General features: G+C 37.4%; 1 protein-coding gene across 1 annotated transcript in view; it reads right to left on the bottom strand.

The window, feature by feature from the left end:
• The window catches only part of SLC5A8 (solute carrier family 5 member 8), a 52,175-nt gene that overhangs the window by 18,375 nt on the left and 13,947 nt on the right, over positions 1-19,853 (bottom strand). Inside the window, exons 4-9 of the mRNA XM_043882516.1 lie at positions 11,872-11,939; positions 10,502-10,656; positions 7,630-7,770; positions 3,449-3,578; positions 1,573-1,661; positions 364-476 (exon numbers count right to left, since the gene is read on the bottom strand). Coding sequence (XP_043738451.1) covers positions 364-476; positions 1,573-1,661; positions 3,449-3,578; positions 7,630-7,770; positions 10,502-10,656; positions 11,872-11,939 — 696 coding nt within the window. The remainder of the gene's footprint in view (positions 1-363; positions 477-1,572; positions 1,662-3,448; positions 3,579-7,629; positions 7,771-10,501; positions 10,657-11,871; positions 11,940-19,853) is intronic.

Raw genomic sequence — 19,853 nt, 5'->3', positions numbered from 1 at the left:
ATTATTTACTATTTCTTTGACAGTCTACTAGTGCTATTAAGTTGAGGTTAAAGATTCTTTTTAAAAAAACTAATTTAAAGGTTAAAGATTCTTTTTAAAAAAACTAATTTGTTAGTCATACTGAAACAAGTATAGGAAGAAGGTAGAAAAGAAAGTTACCCACATAGGACTCCTGGAAATTGTTCTTTGTGGTCACCGGACAATTGCTGGAAGTATATCCCAAATCTTGATTGCAAATATGGCCATGACTGCATTAAGTCACATGCATGCATACACTCACGCTATTTTCCATGGAAAATAATTTCTGGTATCTCTAAAAATGATCTCCCAGAGTTAAGATGGAATTGTGAAATGAAAGCTTACTCATTCCTTGTGAAACCCAAGAGAGAGACTTTTCCGAGAGAGATGGGAAGCGAGGTTTCACTAGGTCTTCCATGGTCACTGCGGCTAAGGCGTTGATACTGGAGGACACCGTGCTGCGGAGGGAAACCAAGTTCTTAACGTGCATGTAAACTTTAATAATACCTTAGCTAGGAGTAAGAAAAAGGACAGCATTGTCCCCTCTGAAATATAACCAGATTTCTACTGCATTATTTTTTTAATTATAAGTATAGTTGATGTACAATGTTGCGGTAGTTTCTGGCATACAGCAAAGTTATTCAGTATATATATGCATATATTAATATACATATTAATGTATACATACATATTATCTTTCATATTATTTTCCGTTATGGTTTATTATAAGATACTGAGTACAGTTTCCTGTGTTATATAGTAGGACTTTGTTTTTTTTATCTATTTTACCTATTACATTATTTTTTAATAATTACATCATCCTCTTTCTGGAAGCTGTCATCTAAGAATGATTCAGGCAAACCCATAGGCTTAATAGTGAGAAAGGATAATTTAATGTTGCTTCTATTTTGCCATTAATCCTTATTATCCATGAAAGAATCTCTTAGATCATGCAGTATTACTATATAATGACTTTAAAGCACAGTTTTCTTCATGCATAGAAAGGACTATCATAAGTCCTCTCTAACATTCACCGTAAATATTAATAATATTAATTTTCTGGATCTTCACTAACATATGTTGTACATGATAATAACTAGTATAACACAGGAACAAAGTGCAATGAATAAGCTCAAACACAAAACAAGATTCTTTGGACAGTATATATTAATCAGCACGTAACAGGAGATTTGTATTCTAAGTTTTCCATTTGACCATGCTTTAGTTACAATCATATTTTAAACTAAGACTGTAGGTCCTTATTTTGACCATCAGCAAAATTTACCATCAACTGATTATCATTATCGTGACAGTATTGGGTATGTGATGATGTTATAGACAGTAGGTACTAAAGATAAAAGCAAAGATTTATGGCAACAGACAGCCAACCCTCAAGGAGAAGAGTCAGACTGACAGAAAGGAGACATGGAATAATTGCCTATTTGGGGCCATTTGTGCCCATGTCCAGAATTCAACCTTATCCCCACAAATATCCAATAATAAAAGAAACATCCCAAGAGGGAAAACTTGTATTATTAGAGTCCTAGTTCATACCTTAATGTTCCACTGTAAGCACAGGCCACAAAAAGTCCAGGAAGTCCTGGATAATCTTGCAGAATGTCCAGTACCAAATAAGGCATGAGCTGAAAAATTTCAAAATTTGCTCTTGAGTACTGTTGGCTATGAAATAAAATTAATTAACATCTCATTTATCTTGTGGTATTTAAGAACTAAAGGAAGATATTCCACACAACTGAAATTTCCAAATATGAAAAATTAAACTCTTTACCTGCTAACATTTAAATAAAAAAAATAGAATAGTAGTTAAGGATACAGGCTCTGGATTCAGACAGATGTGGCTTTTGTTATTTAGTTTCTCTAAGCCTCAGTTTCCTCATCTGTAAAATAGGAATAATAATTCTAATCTCATAGAGTTGCTACAAAACTTAAATTAGATCATCTATGTAAGTTCTTAGTATAGGCAGCTGTTCTCATTTTTTGGAATAATAAATCAATTTAAAGGAAATATTTTTACATACCTCTGTGCTTAAGTAATAAGCATTCACTTAATTTAGCTTCACTTGATGACTCAGATTTATACCTGTGAACTTCAATCACTATTCAGGATTGAAAATGCAATTAGAGCTGCTTATACAGTTGACCCTTGGACAAAATCATTTTGAACTGTGTGGGTCTGCTTATATGTGGATTATTTTTTAATATAGAAAAATATACATGTAGAACATCATATGCATGACTTTGTTGAAGTGGATAACCTATCCTTACACAGGTATGATGTGAGTGATATTTAATATGAAAACAATATGCAACATGTTAGGGTTTTTTTACTGTTTTATAACTCATTTCAAAGAATTGTGTTACTGCACAGTAAGCCTCTCTCTAATAACTGCAGAAACTGCAACAACCAATCATCACAAGTAAGTGATTTAAAAAAAAACACACAATGCTTCTAACACTGTATTATGAATATGACTATTATACTGTATGCCATCAAGACTTTATAACAATTCATTCATTAGGGTATAGGCTAGGCTAGCATGAAGTAATCATATCAATTACATTAGGTTACAAATAGCTCAGTTGGTAAGAATCTGCAATGCAGGAGACCCCGGTTTGATTCCTGGGTTGGGAAGATCGATCGAGAAGGGATAGGCTACCCACTCCAGTATTCTTGGGCTTCCCTTGTGGCTTAGCTGGTATAGAATCTGCCTGCAATGCGGGAGACCTGGGTTGGATCCCTGGGTTGGGAAGATACCCTGGAGATGGGAAAGGCTACCCACTCCAGTATTCTGGCCTGGAGAATTCTATGGACTACAGTCCATGGGGTCACAAAGAGTCAGAGATGACTGAGCAACTTTCACTTTCACAAATTAAGCAATTGTATTGCAGCTTCTTTGTCAATGCACGAAGTCCCTTGAAAATTTTTCCAGGCATTTCCATGTATTTTTCTATTTTTATTTATTTATTTTGTTAGGGCACCTGGGCTTTCTCTAGCTGCAGTGAGAGGCCCACTCTCGGATCGCAGCGTGCAGGTCTTGCAGTGGCATTTCTTGTTACAGAGCCTGGGCCCTAGAACACGGGCTTCAGTAGTTGTGGCACACAGGCTTAGTGGCTTTGCGGCATATGGGATCATCCTGGGACCAGGGATTGAACCTGTGTCCCCTGCATTGGCAGGCAGATCCTTCACCATTGGACCACCAGGGAAATCTCTCAGTATTTTAATATTGGAAGTAGCATTCTTCATTCTTGTTATGTCTGCTAAAATAAAAATTTTCCAAATGCTTTATAGAAACTAAAAATAAATAATGTGCCTATTTGCTGTTACTTTAGAAGAACATGAGCACTCGCCTCCCAGCTAATAACCTTTGGGAACGTCATTCCTGCACATAAGAAAGACATGGTACTGGACCTGGTCCGGTGCAGACACTTTCTTGGCGGTCCAGGGATCACAGTCATGGTACCTGGAATAGAGGGCAAGCCCACAAAGCACCGAGCAGACGAGGATCACCCAGAGTCCCAGGAGGTTGATGTAGAGAGACCTAATGAAGTGAAAACAACAAGTACATGACAATTTTAATTTTCACCTCAAAGAAGAGGACGATTGTTAAACAGAAGAGACATTCATGACTATATTCAATAGACATGCATTCTCTTTTGGGTGTCAAAAATGCTATTTCTTATATTCTGGCCTAACCTTCTGTTTATGAGGTCAATCAACACTGTATTTGGAAATATTTGGAGTAGATGGGGTTTTGCCACTGAATGAATGTATCCTCCTAATTAGCTTTATAATGTTGTTTAACTACACTACTTCGGGCTTCCCTGGTGGTTCAGCAGTAAAGCCTCCAACTGTCAATGCAGGAGACACAGGTTCCATCCCTGGGTCAGGAAGATCCCCTGGAGAAGGAAATGGCAACCCACTCCAGTATTCTTGCCTGGGAAATACCACAGAGGAGCCTGGTGGGCTACAGTCCATGGGGTTGGAAACAAGTCAGATGCAACTTAGTGACTAAAGGACAACTGTAACAAAATGACACTACTCCGGGACCTTTTATAGAGACTTTAATAGTCAACAGAGCAGTGACTATTATTCATATTCCCTTTTAAAGTGATGCAGTTATAAACTGCTTGACATTGTTAGCATCTACACAGCAACTTACCAAAGTTGTTTAAATGTGGTTTGTGATGCCATCCATTAAACAGGAAAGGCAAACCTGTATTCCTAAACAGGTATCTTCCAAAATAATGTTCAGCATTTCAATTCATGGTATGTGCTCCAGCAGAATGTAAAGGTTTATGTGATAACACTGGAGTCAGTCCTGAGCATATATCTTAGCTCTCTCTACCATATGTGACATTGGGCAAGTAAATTAACCTCTCTGATCCTCAGTTTCTTCATTGAAAGCGAGAAATAACAATGCATACCTCACTGAGTTATATGTAAGACTAAATAAAATACCGTCTATCATTTAGTACAACACATGTAGTAACCACTTGTTAAATGGGAGTTAGTGATATTACTAGTGTTAATATCATTGAATGCTATGTCTTATCAGGGAAGCCCTATTTTAATAAGCAGTTGACAGCAAATATTTCTCCCACTAAGGCTAAGGTTTCTCCCCCCAGGGGTACTATAGTGGACGCCTGGACTGAAGAGAGATGCCCACACCACCACCACCTCTTACCTCCTTCCTCAGGGCAGCCTGCACAAAATGATGACTAGATTCGGAGGTTTAAAGGCTGAGTTCCCTCAAGCCAACCTGGAACAGCCTGAAGGGTCATCTCAGCTCTAAAGCTCCTGTTGAGGCCTCTGTTGAGACTGCATTTCAGTCTACCTTCTCCCTCTGGCCAATCTCCCCTTCCTTCTCTTCTACAGTGGTAATTCCCTAGGAGACTCTGGCATGCTAACCTCCACCTCAGAGTCTGCTTCCAGGAGAACCTAACCTGCAAGAAGTCCCAAACAACAGATTTCTAGTCTTTTCCCTTGATTGACTACATTCACTGTGTATTTTGTTACTGCCTAATGAGTAATGGATAACCAATAAGAATCTACTGTATAGCACAGGGAACTCTGCTCAATACTTTGCAACAAACTAAATGGTAAAAGAATTTGAAAAATAGTAGATACATGTATATGTATAATTGAGTCATTTTTCTATATACCTGAAACTAAACCAACATTGTTAATCAAGTATACTCCAACATAAAAATGTTTTAAAAAATTAAAAGTAGTGTAACTATATGTCATCTCCAAATCACCAGAAATATACCCAGACACTTTCCTACTCAGTCACCATACCTCACTTATATATGAGTTGATATCTTATCCTATTGTTTTATTCTACTTTAATGCCAGTCAGATAGACCACTAATCAACATCTGATACTCTGTCTAGTCAATCAATGTCAGTAGGTCTTGACTTTTTGGCTGGGGTTCATTCTTTCCATGGAGTCAATGTTAGAAACTGGGAGAAAATGGTTACCCTGAGTTCTTGTTAAAGACCATTGGACTATTTGGAAGGAAATTGTTTTCTACTAAGAAAGCTCCAATGCTGTTCTTTTAGTTATAAACTTGGGCTTTTTGAGCTCCATATTCTCAAAGACACATGTTCCCAAAGAAGAGCCTGTGCACAATTACTTTGGGAGGGGCATCAGCTCTAATGTGGATGGATTACTGGATATATAAATTATATTCCTTTAAAGTGTCTTAAAATATCAGCATTCCTAAGCTCACTTTTGGGGGATTCCATATCCAGTTACTATACTCATATTCATATAGATCTTTCATTGTGAAATTTACCAAACATAGATAATGTCTAAACCAACTTACTCTCATATGTTGATGTGTGACAGCACATGTTTTTAATATTCTCCCTTAATACAAATAGAATTGCTACTCCTTCTACTGCAATCACCTTGTTACTCTTAAGAGTTTTTAAGCTTCAAAACGCCTGAAAGCCAACTTAGCCTTATTTATCAGTATTAAGAATGCTGGTCACCAAGTTTATCTGAGGCCTCCTGAGAAAAAACCAGCCACTGCTCACACTCTGCCTAAGCCAAGATGGGCTGGAGACTCCCCTGACCATGCTGTCCTTCTGACCTTGGTACATGCACGTGCTAAGTCACTTCAGTAGTGTCTGACTCTGCGCCCGTCAGGCTCCTCTGTCTACAAGATTTCCCAGGCCAGCATACTGGAGTGGGTTGCCATCTCCTATCTCCCCAACCCAGGGATTGAACCCGCATCTTTTATGTCTCCTGCTTTGGCAGGCAGGTTCTTTACCACTAGTGCCATCTGGGAAGCCCTCCAGAGGGCTCATGATAAGAGGTCAGAAGACAACTTCTGTGCTTTGGGCAAATCGCTCTTCCTACCTGGAATGCTCTCCTATTCTTCTCCACCGGCCCACACGTGGTCTTCCTTCAGGACCTGCCTGCTCAACAGGAATGTCTCATTCATCCCTGCCTTCACATCCCAGGATTTGAGGTGGAAAAGGGAATTCACATTTACTGGATCCCTACCACATGCATGACTAACACAGTATTTTATAATTCCTCCACAAGATGTGTGATATGCTCATTGTATAAGTTTAGAAACTGAAGTTCAGAGAGTCTAAGAAACTCACCCCATTACTCAAGTAGCAAGTGTTAGAACCAGGTTATAAGCCCATAACTGTGTCTGAATATAAAATGAAACAACACATCTGGCAGTACAATGCTCTAGAACATTCCCTCTACTGTTACATTGTTTCAGGGAACTGAAACTGTTATACCTCTAGTGTTATTTCATTTTTCACATAGTTGCATGTATTTTCCTAATTTGATGCTATGTTCCATCATGATTGTTGTTCAGTTGCTAAGTCATGTCCAACTCTTTGCAACCCCAGAGACTGCAGCACACCAGGCTTCCCCGTCCTTCACTATCTTCCAGAGTTTGCTTAAACTCAGGTCCATTGTGTCGAAGATATCATCCAACCATCTCATCCTCTGTCCTTTATGATAAGAGCCACATATTTATAATTTTTATTCCTTATATTTCCTTATACAGATGCAAAATAAATGCCTATGTATTTGATAAGGTTTGTTTTACTTAATAATTGATATAAATTTTCTTTTGGCCACACCATGTGGCATGTGGGATCTTAGTACCTTGATCCCTTAGTATCTTGAACCAGGGATCAAACCCTCACCCCTTGCTGTGGAAACAGAGAGTCTTAACCACTGAACCACCAGGAGCACAGCACCACCCAGCAGGAGAAAATCGAATTAAAGATTTGCTGAGTGTGGCCCTGCCCACCAGAGCAAGACCCAGTTTTCCCCACAGCCAGTCCCTCCCATCAGGAAGCTTGCACAAGCCTCTTATCCTCATCCATCAGAAGGCAGACAAAAGAAACAGAGGTCCTTGACATAAAAATTTTAAAATATCTGATTCAAAACATACAGTGCCACTTTGTTCTATGTGATCCTTTTGTAAGTATATCATTTATCTCTTAGAATTTCATGATACAAAAGAGAAACTCCAGCAAAGCTTGATTTCTGAGCACCCATAAAGACAATTGATAGTTACTCACAATTCATATACCATAGTTTGGCTTACAATTTTGCCTGGAACCTGCTTTTACAGGAAATATATCTCTGCACTTGGGATTGGTTCACACCATAGATGCTGGTCCACGTGAAGGTCCCTCCTATAATAATCGTCCAGAATGTGTGTCTTTGCAAAGGGTTAGGATTAAAGCTAAATGAAAACAAACAGAAAACAAATTTGAACTCTCAGTAAACTACTACAGAAATCTTTCTAGAGTGTTTTGGAAGCAAGCAATGTATACTTACATAAAATATAAACAAATATATATATATATATATATATATATATACACACACACAAATGTGTACAGATTGATTAAGTAATATAAAAGGTAGAAATATTTCTAACTGAAGTTCAGTGAAATAAAAAAATTGATACTTTCAGAGATTTGGAAATTCTGGATAGGACTGGAGCAAAATGAATGTTTCAATCGTTGTGAATGTTTATAGAAACTGTTCTCCCATGTCCACAGGAAATTATTTAAACAAGTCTGCCATGCTGTAATCAGAGAAGAGCATGAAGCTGAAGAAAGAGAGAGCAAGCAATTCCTAGGTACACTGGAGCAACGGATATGGTACTGAAATAAACATAATATTGACACATTTCATGTGTATAATTCCTCTCCCAGAACATTTATAGTCCCAGTTCTACTTTATACTCAAGTTGAAGAATTCAATTAATGCAGTTTAAAGGTTTTCATGTTTAAAACTACCATGTCATTATAACCATGTTCTTAAAAGGCTGTGTGTACAAACTACATACTCACAGTTGAAAGTCACATTATGGCACTTAAACAAAATACGATTACAAAGAAAGCTCAAGTTCCACATTCAGTGCATCTTTTAATTCTTCTTACTGTATCATCTTGGAAGGAATGAGTCTCTTCATTGCTGATACACAATATAAGCTTGAAAATGTTCTGCAAAATTAGCTTTAATGGAAACATTCTGCATTTCTGAAATTCTGCAATTTCACTTCAAAGTTTATATTTGAGATCATTTGGGTAAAGTGCTACAATTTTATGTTTTCAGCATTCTAATGGAAAGATGAGAGCCTCTATTCCATTCTCTAATAGTTAATATCAAAGTCTAAGAGTTTCAAGGGTGTTGGTCCTTTCTCCCATAAAGAAAGTGGCTACTATACTAGCTTATAAACGTCAAGAGCCAAAGGGTTCTGTGACTTACTGGAAGAAAGTAAGACAAGATTTAAAACACCCAATTTAGTGGTTTTGGTTTTGGCCATACAGAATACATATGCCAACTATAGACCATATGGAAAATATCAACACAAAATCCTTCTCTTCGTTTATCCTACCCAGAGCAGATTTATTGTCCACCATCATATTCTCAAGACATATTTGAATAACAAGGGATATACAATAAGGCTTTTCATTTTTCCTTAATTGTTGGAAACCTTGTAAGGGTCATAAAAATGTCTAATCTTTTACTTTTTGGAATCTTTTACAGGTTATAAGTTATTATTTCAATGCAGCAATGTGTTTACCCTTCGTATAAACTGACAGTTATTTTGCAGAAAAATTGATTGACTCCATACCATTTTCCCCTCAACCTAGCTGACTAGGAAGAGATTTGGAAGTAATCCAGGTCTACTGAGTGGCCACTGGTTGTTTCTGTCTCTTGGTATCTATTCCCCACTCTTCTACCCACTCCAGTATTTTTGCCTGGAGAATCCCACAGACAGAGGAGACTGGTGAGCTTCACAAGGAGTTGGACGTGACTGAGAAATTAACACTTCTAGTAACAGCGACCTAGGTTTGCCTTGGGAAAATAACCATTTCTCCATTAAACAGTCTAAATGATGGTCAATCAAAATGTTCTACTCTGTCCTAGCTGATGGATGGAATCAAGCCTAAGCTAGGCCAACTGGAGGCTCTATTTTCCTTAAAAATATTGAGAACAGTTGGAGTTGATCCACTGTAACTCATTCTTGCAAATTAAGACATTGACCCTGTCTAATTTCTAATGTTATTCTCAAACACTAACACCTTCTTTCAGAAAACCAGAAGAGAGCCGCTAAGTGTAAAGTGGTTTTCTTTCCTCTTGCCAGTGATTTCAGCTTGCTTATCTCATAGCAGGGCTGCTTTAAAAGAAAATTAGCTGGTTCATGTCAAAATGAGCCCCCCCGCACATTGAACATGATGTATTAGGAAGACACCATCAATCCAAAAGATAAAGTGTTTTAAATAGTCTTTTAAATTTATGATGAAATATCTAGTTTCTCCATTAGCCTTCTTTAAGCAAGTTGAACAGTTGTTGAAGACATTATATCTTATGTAACGCTGATACCTGAGGCTTTGGCCATAACTTCTCTAGTCAATATTCTAGAAATAATATTTTATATTACATAATATACACTAAATAATATTCACATATAAAATACAGACATATATAATAATAATATACTATATATTGCCAGGGCCTTATTAAAAGAGGAATTCTCTAGGCTGCTTGAAACAAAGAATTGTCAAAATGGAATCACTATCTTTCAGTGCTTTTCCCTTAAGAGGTTTCCTTTCCTTACCTCTCCACTATATCTTCCCTTCTCTCCCTGCCCCTACCTTTCAACCTATCTCAGATTTTAATTTCTGGAAGAAAATACTCTTTTGCTATCAATCCCTTCTCAGAAGGAAGCACCATCCTCAGCACCATGTAACTAAGTACCACCTGACTGCTTCCACCCTTAAAGTGAAAACTCCTTACACATTTATGTGCCAGCTTCAAAGTTTTGTACCATGACCTTAATGGTTAGCTTGTTTTCTAATGTAAATTTATTATTTCAGCCAAGAGACTTTTTACAGGAAAAAAAAAAAAGGAATGTTCTATTAAGCAAGAAGTAAATACTTAACCAAAAAGCAACTTACTTCCAGAAGTTTAATCTTCCTCCATTTGCGGCATCATTTATAATAGTGCTGATGCCACCTTGAACCAATGCAGCCTTTATAATCACAGATGTAAAGCCAGCCACCATGATTCCAACTTGAAAAACATCCGTCCAGATAACTGCTTTAAGACCACCCTTTGAGGAAAGAGTACATTAGGATTAATGCTTCTCCCAGACATTATTAAGCACGTATATGCTTATACACTCTCCTGGTCAAAGATAAGGAAAACACGAATCTTGGCCAAGCAGTGCACCCAAGGGAGATAGTCAGGAAGGTAGTACTTAGATCCAACTTTCAAATATAAACAGAATCCAAAATGAAACTCCCAGCAGAGAAAACAGCGTGGGCAAAAAGCATGCGCTTAGCCGCTCAGTCACGTCTGATTCTCTGTGACCCCGGGGACTGCAGCCTGCTAGGCTCCCAGAATTCAAAACACATGGCATGCTTAGTGTGTCCAGATATACATTTTGGAGCAAAGTGGAGTGGCGTGGGGCTATTGCTAGGAAGAACACTCAGAGTCAAATTGCAGCATCATAGATTTTATCCTACAGGCAGGACTGATAGTCTAACAGTGTGCACAAAGAAGGCATGCGTGTGTGCTCTGAGGGGATCCAATTCCTTGTGATCCCTGGACTGTAGCCCACCAGGCTCCCCTGTCCATAGGAGCTTCCATGCAAGAATACTGGAGTGGGTTGCCATTTCCTACTCCAGCAGATCATCTCAACCCAGGGAGCAAACCCGCCTCTCCTACATCTTCTGTATTGGCAAGTGGATTGGCACAAAGAAGGACATACCAGTTACTGAAAAACTAAAATTGTTTTGTACTAGTCACTGCCCAAGTGTCCCCTCCAGAACCTGACCCAGTCCCTCTTTGAGGACCTTGTCTTCTACATCATCGAGCAACTGAAGTATTAAGACTTAAGAGTATCACAGGTTGCACAAGACTTGCACCACTGCTAAGGATCAGCATCAGTGATAATATCAGTGCCCATGCCACCCTGGTTCTTACATATTTTGACTGTCACTCCTGCCTAAAGGCAATGGGAAATTATCTCAGGTTACTCACAAGGAATATTGTGCGTATAGTCATAATAACATGATGACAACAAAAGCAAATTATGAAATGAGATTGGGGACCACTGCATGGTTCAAATGAAGAAAAAATATCAGTTATGATCAATGTTTTACAAAGGATTAGATTTTACCCTGGACTGAATATTCCTTATAAAAAATAAGCTATTGTGGGAAGGAAATATAAACAACCCAGACTGCAGCATGCATTGATTGAAACTGTTAATTTTGCAAAGCAAGTATATAGGGTAAAAGGAGAAGTAAGGTTCTTGACATACCATAGTGCAGTAGAATGTGCAGACAACACCAGTAGCCACTACCACACCCCACAGATCAAACCCCGTGACTGTAGAAGAAAAGAAAATGCATGTATAACTGTAAAATATATACCAGGACTTCTCAAAAAATCATCAGCGGGAAGCTGTATCATTTATTGGGCACCTACCTCTATACCCTCTTACCCTAAACTAGGCCCAAATCTCAAAAAATGTACCAAAACAAATAGAGTTCAAATTTTATTTGATGAGTTAAATAGACCCGGCGTCTACCCTCAGACACTATACAGGATCCAACACTGGCTACATCACATACATGAAAAAGCATTTATATTATAATTAAGCTGAGAAACTGCTTGATATTGGGAGGTGGTTACCCAGACTGAATGGGGTCATAGGATATTTGTTGTCATGGTTCAAATAAACACATTTTTCTACCAATCCTTGAAAGACAAGCTGTCCATGTTACTAAAATGGGACCAAGAAAGAGAAAAGCTTGCATCATTTGCTACCATTTATTTAAGAAGTAGAGGGGCAAAACTTCCCTGGTGGTGCAGTGGATAAGAATCTGTCCACCAACGCAAGAGACTTGGGTCTGATCCCTGATCCAGGAAGATCCCACATAGCTTGGGGCAGCCAAGCCCATGTGTCACAGCTGCTGAGTCTGTGTTCTAGAGCCTGGGGGCTGTAACTACAGAGCTCACGTGCTGCAACCACGGAAGTGTCATTACTGATTCCATCACCAAGGGTCACTTAATGTTCCCCAGTCCTCTGTACTTCTTGTGAACTAGATCTAGAAGCACTCTCAGACTTCATTTCAACTTTTTGCAGTAATAAGCTACAACTATTAATGTGTCGTTAATTCATTAACTTTTAAAAAAAGAAGCAGTGGGTCAAATTATATTTTTTAATGGAAGGATAACAACTCTATGCCCACAGATTTGAAAGAAAACTTTACAAAAGACATCTGATAAGGGATTGTTCTCCATATCATACAAAATGCTTAAAACTCAACAGTGAAAAAAAAAAACCTGATTCTAAACCGTACCAAGACCTTAACAGATACCTCACAAAACATATATAGATGACAAATAAGCATATGAAAAGATGCTCCACATCAGATGTCATCAGGGAAATGCAAATTAAAACAACGAGATACTACTATACACTTGTTAGAATAGCCAAAATTTGGAACACTGACATCACATGCTGGCAAAGAGATGGAGCAACATAAGTCTTTCATGCATTGCAGGTAAGAATGCAAAATGGCAAGAGCCATTTTAGAAGGCAGTTTGGTGGTTTCCTACAAAACTAAACATATTCTTGTAATATAATTCAACAATTGTGTCCTTTGGTATTTACTCAAAAGAGTTGAAAACTGTATTATGAAATAGTCTCCAAAAAGTTGAAATGAAGTCTGAGAATGCTTCTAGATATACTTCAAAAGAAATACAGAGGACTAGGGAACATTAAATGACCCCATGGTAATGCAATCAATAAAACCAAGAGCCTGGAAAATTAACAAGCTGAAATTTTGACATGTATAGAATATTGTCCCCAACACAATGAACATTCTGTACAAAAATATATGGAATGTTCAGGTACAGAGACCATATCCTGGGCTGTAAAACAAATCTCAATACATTTCAAAGAATTAAAATCAAAGTAGTCCTCTGACCAAAGCAGCATTAATTTAGAAACCAATAACAAAAAGGTATGTTTGAAAATCACCAAATATTTGAAAATTATGTAACACACTTCTAAATAACCCATGGGTAAAAGAAATCACAAGAGAAATTGGAAAATATCTTGAACTGAATGATTAAAAAAAACACAAGGTATCAAAACCTGTGGGATGCAAATGAGGCAGTACTTACAATAGAATTTATAACTGTAAATATTATTTTAGAAAATAAGAGATTTAAAATCAAGGTTTCTACCTTAAGAAGCTAAAAAATTTAATCCCAAAGTTAAGTAGAAGAAACAGTAAACATAATTAATGAAATAGAAAGCAATACATAAAAACAACAAAGCCAGAAACTAGTTCTAAGAAAAAATTTAAAACATTAATAAAAGACTAGCAAAATACATCAAGGAAAAAAAAGGACAGAAAAGATATCAATATTAGGAACAATTAGAAGGGACATCACTATAAATTCTATAAACATTAAAAGGAGAACAAGAGGATATTTCAAACGACTTTATGCCAATGACTTGGCAAATTAGATTAAATGAATTAATGTCCTAAAAAAGACAGTTGACTAAAACTGACTGAATAAAAACTAGAAAATCCAAATGACTATATTTATTACATAAACTGTATCCATAAACTAAAACTTTTCTACAAAAATAAGTATCAGGCTCAGATGCCCTCATTGTGAATACTTTCAAGCATTTAAGAAATAAATACACAGTCTTATACCTCTTTCAGAAAATAGAGGAAGGAACACTTTCCAAACCATACAAAGTCAGTATAATTAATACAAAAACCTTGACAAAGACATTTAAGGAAAAGTAAATTTCATGCCAATACTCCTCATAACCTGCAAAAATCCTTTACAAAATACTGGCAAATCAAATTCACCAATATATTAAAAGGTTAATACATTATGACCAAGTAAAGTTTATCCCAAGAAGAAAAATTGGTTTAACATTTGAAAAATCAATATAATTTTCTACATTAACAGTGTATGAAGACAGAGCAGTAAAAGGCATACAGACAGGAAAAGAAGTAGTAAAAGTGTTTCTGTTCATCGGTCAGGATTCAGTTTCTCAGTTGTGTCCTACTCTTTGTGACCCCATGGACTGCAGCACACCAGGCTTCCCTGTCCATCCTCAACTCCCAGAGCCTACTCAAACTCATGTCCATAGTGTCAGTGATGCCATCCAACCATCTCATCCTGTTATCCCCTTCTCCTCCCGCCTTCAGTCTCTCCCGGCATCAGGGTCTTTTCCTATGAGTCGGTTCTTCTCATCAGGTGGCCAAAATATTGGAGTTTTAACTTCAGCATCAGTCCTTCCAAAGAATATTCAGGATTGATTTCCTTAAGAATGGACTGGTTGGATCTCCTTGCAGTCCAAGGGACTCTCAAGAGTCTTCTCCAATACCACAGTTTAAAAGCATCAATTCTTTGGTGCTCAGCTTTCTTCATAGTCCAACTCTCACATCCATACATGACTACTGGAAAACCATAGCTTTGACTAGACAGACCTTTGTTGGCAAAGTAATGTCTCTGCTTTTTAATATGCTGTCTAGGTTGGTCATAGTTTTTCATCCAACGAGCAAGCGTGTTTTAATTTCATGGCTGCAGTCACAATCTGAAGTGATTTTGGAGCCCAAAGTCTCTCACTGTTTCCATTGTTTCTCTACTGTGGGCAAGATCCCTTAGAAGAAATGGAGTAGCCATCATAGTCAGCAAAAGAGTCCAAAATGCAGTCCTTGGATGCAATCTCAAAAAGTGACAGAATGATCTGTTTGTTTCCAAGGCAAACCATTCAATATCACAGTAATCCAAGTCTGTGCCCCGACTGGTAATTATTAAGAAACTGAAGTTGAACAGTTCTATGAAAACCTACAAGACCTTCTAGAATTAACACCCCAAAAAAGATGTCCTTTTCATTATATGGGACTGGAATGCAAAAGTAGGAAGTCAAGAAATACCTGAGGTAACAGGCAAATTTGGCCTTGGAGTACAAAACGAGCAGGTCAAAGTAACAGTTTGCCAAGGGAACGCACTGGTCATAGCAAACACCCTCTTCCAGCAACACAAGAGAAGACTCTACACATGGACATCACCTGATGGTCAATACTGAAATCAGATTGATTATATTCTTTGTTTCTATTCAGAAACAACATGAAAACCACAAAGGATTTTCCAAAAGCCTACTTGAATTAGTAAGTATAGAAGGCAATTGTATTTTTCCATACTTGCAAATGACAAAAAGACATTACTGAGAGAAATTTTAAAATGCCTGGGTAAATGGATAAATAGGCCAAGTAATGGATAGATAGACCATGTAAATGACAGGTCAAGTCTTCTGCCCACTTTTTGTTAGGTTATTTGTCTTTTTTGCATTGATTTTGTTATTCAATGAGCCAGTAAGCTCAACATCAACAGTCATCAAGAAAATACAAACTAAAACCACAGTAAGATAACAGATGGTACAACTAGAATGGCTATAATTAAAAAGACAAATACAAAATGCTGGCAAGGACATGGAATCACTGAAACTCTTATAGGTTGTGGGGTGGGCATGTAGAATGATACAACAACTTAGAAAAGCTATTTGGTAGTTTCTCTTAAATTCTGTACATGTGACTACCCTGTGGGTCTGAACATGTGGGTCAGAACAGGTGTATATTTAACTTTATCCTGCTTCCAGGTATTCATCCACTAAAAATGAAAACATGTCAAAAAGCAAAGCAAGACAAAACAAAACCTGTACAAGAATGTTCTTAGCAGCTTTCATTCAAAATAGCCTAAAACTGGAACAACCCAACATCCATCAACAAGAGAATGGATAAACAGATTTTGGTAGATGCATACGATAAAATACTAGCATTAAAAAGGAATGAATTACTGATACATGTACCAACATGAATGAATACCTCAAAAACATTTTATTGAGCAGAAGAAACCAGACACAAAGAAGGCACTATATGATTCCACTTATATAAAATCTAAGAACAGGGAAAGGTAATTTATGGTGATAAAAGCTCGCTGCTTGGAATAGAGGGGGGGACTCATTAGAAAGAAACACAAAAATATTTCTGGGAAACGAAGATAAAAATATTCTATATCTTGAGTTGAATGGTTGTCACAAGTACACAAAATTGTCAAAAGTCAACCAACTGTGCACTTATGCTTCTGCGCATTTTATTGTATATACACTATATCACAATAAAATATGGCTTTCAATTTTAAAAAGCAAGAAAGAGAAATTTAAGAAACAACTGAACTAAAAAAAAAAAAAAAGAAAGAAACAACAGAACTAATTACAGTAGATACATAAACTTATCTGAATCCTTATTCTAATAAACACTGAGGAAACATCAGGGATCTCTAAACACTGACCTCATATTGGTGATTGTTTTTTAGTCACTAAGTCGTGTCCAATTCTTCTGCACCCCCGTGGACTGTAGCCCATGAGGCTTCTCTGTCCATGGCATTTCCCAGGCAATAATACTGGAATGGGTTGCCATTTCTTTCTCCAGGGGATCTTTCCGGCCCAGGGATCAAATCTGCGTCTCCTGCATTAGCAGGTGGATTCTTTACCACTGAGTATTATTGATGATAGTAAGCAATTAGTGTTAATATTTTAGAAATTATGGAAGTTAAAATTGTATTTTAAAAACACACCTTGGTACAACTGTCAGTTACGGAATATATAAATCATGAGAATGTAATGTACAGCATGGTTAATAATACTGTCTTGCATATTTTAAATGTTGCTAAGAAAGTAAATCTTAAAAGCTCTCATCATAAGAAAAAAATTTCATAACTATGAGCCGTGCATATCCCAAAGAGTAATTTTACATTCAATGTGAGGAAAAAGGCATCAGAAAACTGACTGCTCAGATGTGGTCACTGTTAACATAATGATGTATATTTTCTTCTGCATAGATTTAAACCTCATGCTATTTTCATCAATATTTAACTAAGTGGAATTGTAGGTTTTTTCTCAATCATTTTAGTTTTGTATATGTAGGAATCTAGTTCCTATTATCATGACTGGGCATTTAGGAATAAATATGATAATAATAAATCAACCAAATAACCTCCAGAGTAGCTTTTCAAAATTCTCTTCTGATTCTTCCTGTTCTTCTCAAATCATCTCTAACACTATATGCATTTTCTAGACATTTATGAAAATAAGCTGAAAATCTGAAGGGCAACGATATTTTACATAATTTTATTCTACCTCATGTTTTTATCACAGAAGCAGTGCTCACTGTTAAATAAAAATTTCTTTATCTGCTGATAGCTATGTTTCTACCTGCTATCACTTTTTCAATGCTCCTTTTAAATCCAGGATATCTGAATGTAAATTATCTAACATGTCACTGGATATGATCTTGTTTCTTTTGTAAGCACAGTCCTTCAAACTATAGACTAGAAATGTCATTTTATTTTAGACAATTTTCTCCACAGGCCTAGAGAAAAACTAGATTCTATAAAAGCTATTTAGTCAAAAGCTTTTTCTTAAAAACAAAAACAAAAAACAAGGTTGAAGAACCAAATAACTTACTTGGTCCTTATAAAGTTAAAGGAAAGATAATTGAATATGTGATGCAGGGAATTCCCTGGTGGTCCAGTGGTTAGAACTCTGCACTCTCACTGCTGAGGGCCCAAGTTCAATCCCTGATTGGGGAACTAAGATCCCACAAGCTGTGTGGTGTAGCAAATAAATGAATAAACAAAAGATGCAGTTTAAAAAAAAATATGTGATGCAAGCTCTAAAGGAAATCAACCCTGACTATTTATTGGAACGACTGACGCTGAAGCCGAAGCTCCAATACCTTGGCCACCTGATGTGAAGAACTGACTCACTGGTAAAGACCCTGATGCTGGGAAAGACTGTGGGCAGGAGGAGAAGGGGGTAGCAGAGGATGAGATGGTTAGGTAGCATCACTGACTCAATGGCCATGAGTTTGAGCAAACTCCAGGATAAAGTGAAGGACAGGGAAGCCTGGTGTGCTGCAGTCCACAGGGCTGCAAAGAATTGAACATGACTTAGCTACTGAAGAACAACTGCCATGAATTTTAAAAAATCCTTCTTGAATCTCAATCCTATACGTTAATGGTATTTCAATATTTTAAAAAGAGAGAGAGAGAGATGCTGCTTGGCCAGGTGTATCTATACCTTAATGCTATCTTTACATTCCCAGAATTTGGCTTTTCACTTTGTAGATTTATAAATGCAAAGATGAATGAGTTATAGGGGGGAAGTCATGCTGACTAGTGAACTATAAAGCATTGCTGTAAAATAGCATCAAAGTTTACTAATATACAATATGAGAAATAGGGGTCATAAGCAGGCTTGTTGTAATTGTTAGTTCATGATCACATAACTTCCTACTGATTAGCATGTCAATGTGGGAAGCCAAATTCTGATCAAAAGGTAAGTTGGTGAGCTTAGTATCTGAAGAGGAAGCGTTAATCTCATAATTACGAAGGGTAGAACCATCAATCTGCTCAGTGTCCTTCGTTGCATTATCTTGGATCTTTTACAGGTGCCTCTGTACCAAACTCAGTCTTTATTCTGAAGAGTACACATTATAGCTGAAAAAAGTCAAAGTGTTAGTCACTCAGGGGTATCCGGCTCTTTGCGACCCCACGGACTGTAGCCTGCCAGGTTCCTCAGTCCATGGGATTCTCCAGGCAAGAATACTGGCGAGGGTTGCCATTTCCCACTCCGGGATGGAACCCAGAGATCAAACCCAGGTCTCCTGCTTTGCAGGCAGATTCTTTACCATCTGAGCCCCAGTGAAGCAATTACAATCCTATAATGTCCCTTAAAATCTCCCCCCAAAATTTAGGAATTATGGATATTTTCAAATTATATTCAATTTATGTATTGCATTTAACAGGGCTTCCCTGGTAGCTCAGAGGTAAAGAATCTGCCTGCCAATGCAAGAGACCTGGGTTTGATCTCTAGGTTGGGAAGACTCCCTAGAGAAAGAAATGGCAACCCTCTGCCCGTGGGATTTCCCAGGCAAGAATACTGGAGAGGGTTGCCTGGCAGGCTACAGTCCAAGGGGTTGCAAAAGTGATGGACACGACTTAGCAACAAAACCACCACCACCATGATGATGTATGTTAACTAGACCTATTGTGGTGACCATTGTAATATACAAATACTGAATCATTATGGTAAACCTGCAACTAACATAATGTTATATGTCAATTATACCTCAATGAAAAAAGTATGTAAAAGACATATGGAATTCAGATGAAATGATAAAATATCTCAGATTTTCAGCA

Source organism: Cervus elaphus, chromosome 22, assembly GCF_910594005.1.
Source record: "Cervus elaphus chromosome 22, mCerEla1.1, whole genome shotgun sequence".
In the NCBI taxonomy this organism is placed as follows: Eukaryota; Metazoa; Chordata; class Mammalia; order Artiodactyla; family Cervidae; genus Cervus; species Cervus elaphus.
Note: the sequence above shows the minus strand (reverse complement) of the source record. Positions and strands in the feature narration are given on the sequence as shown.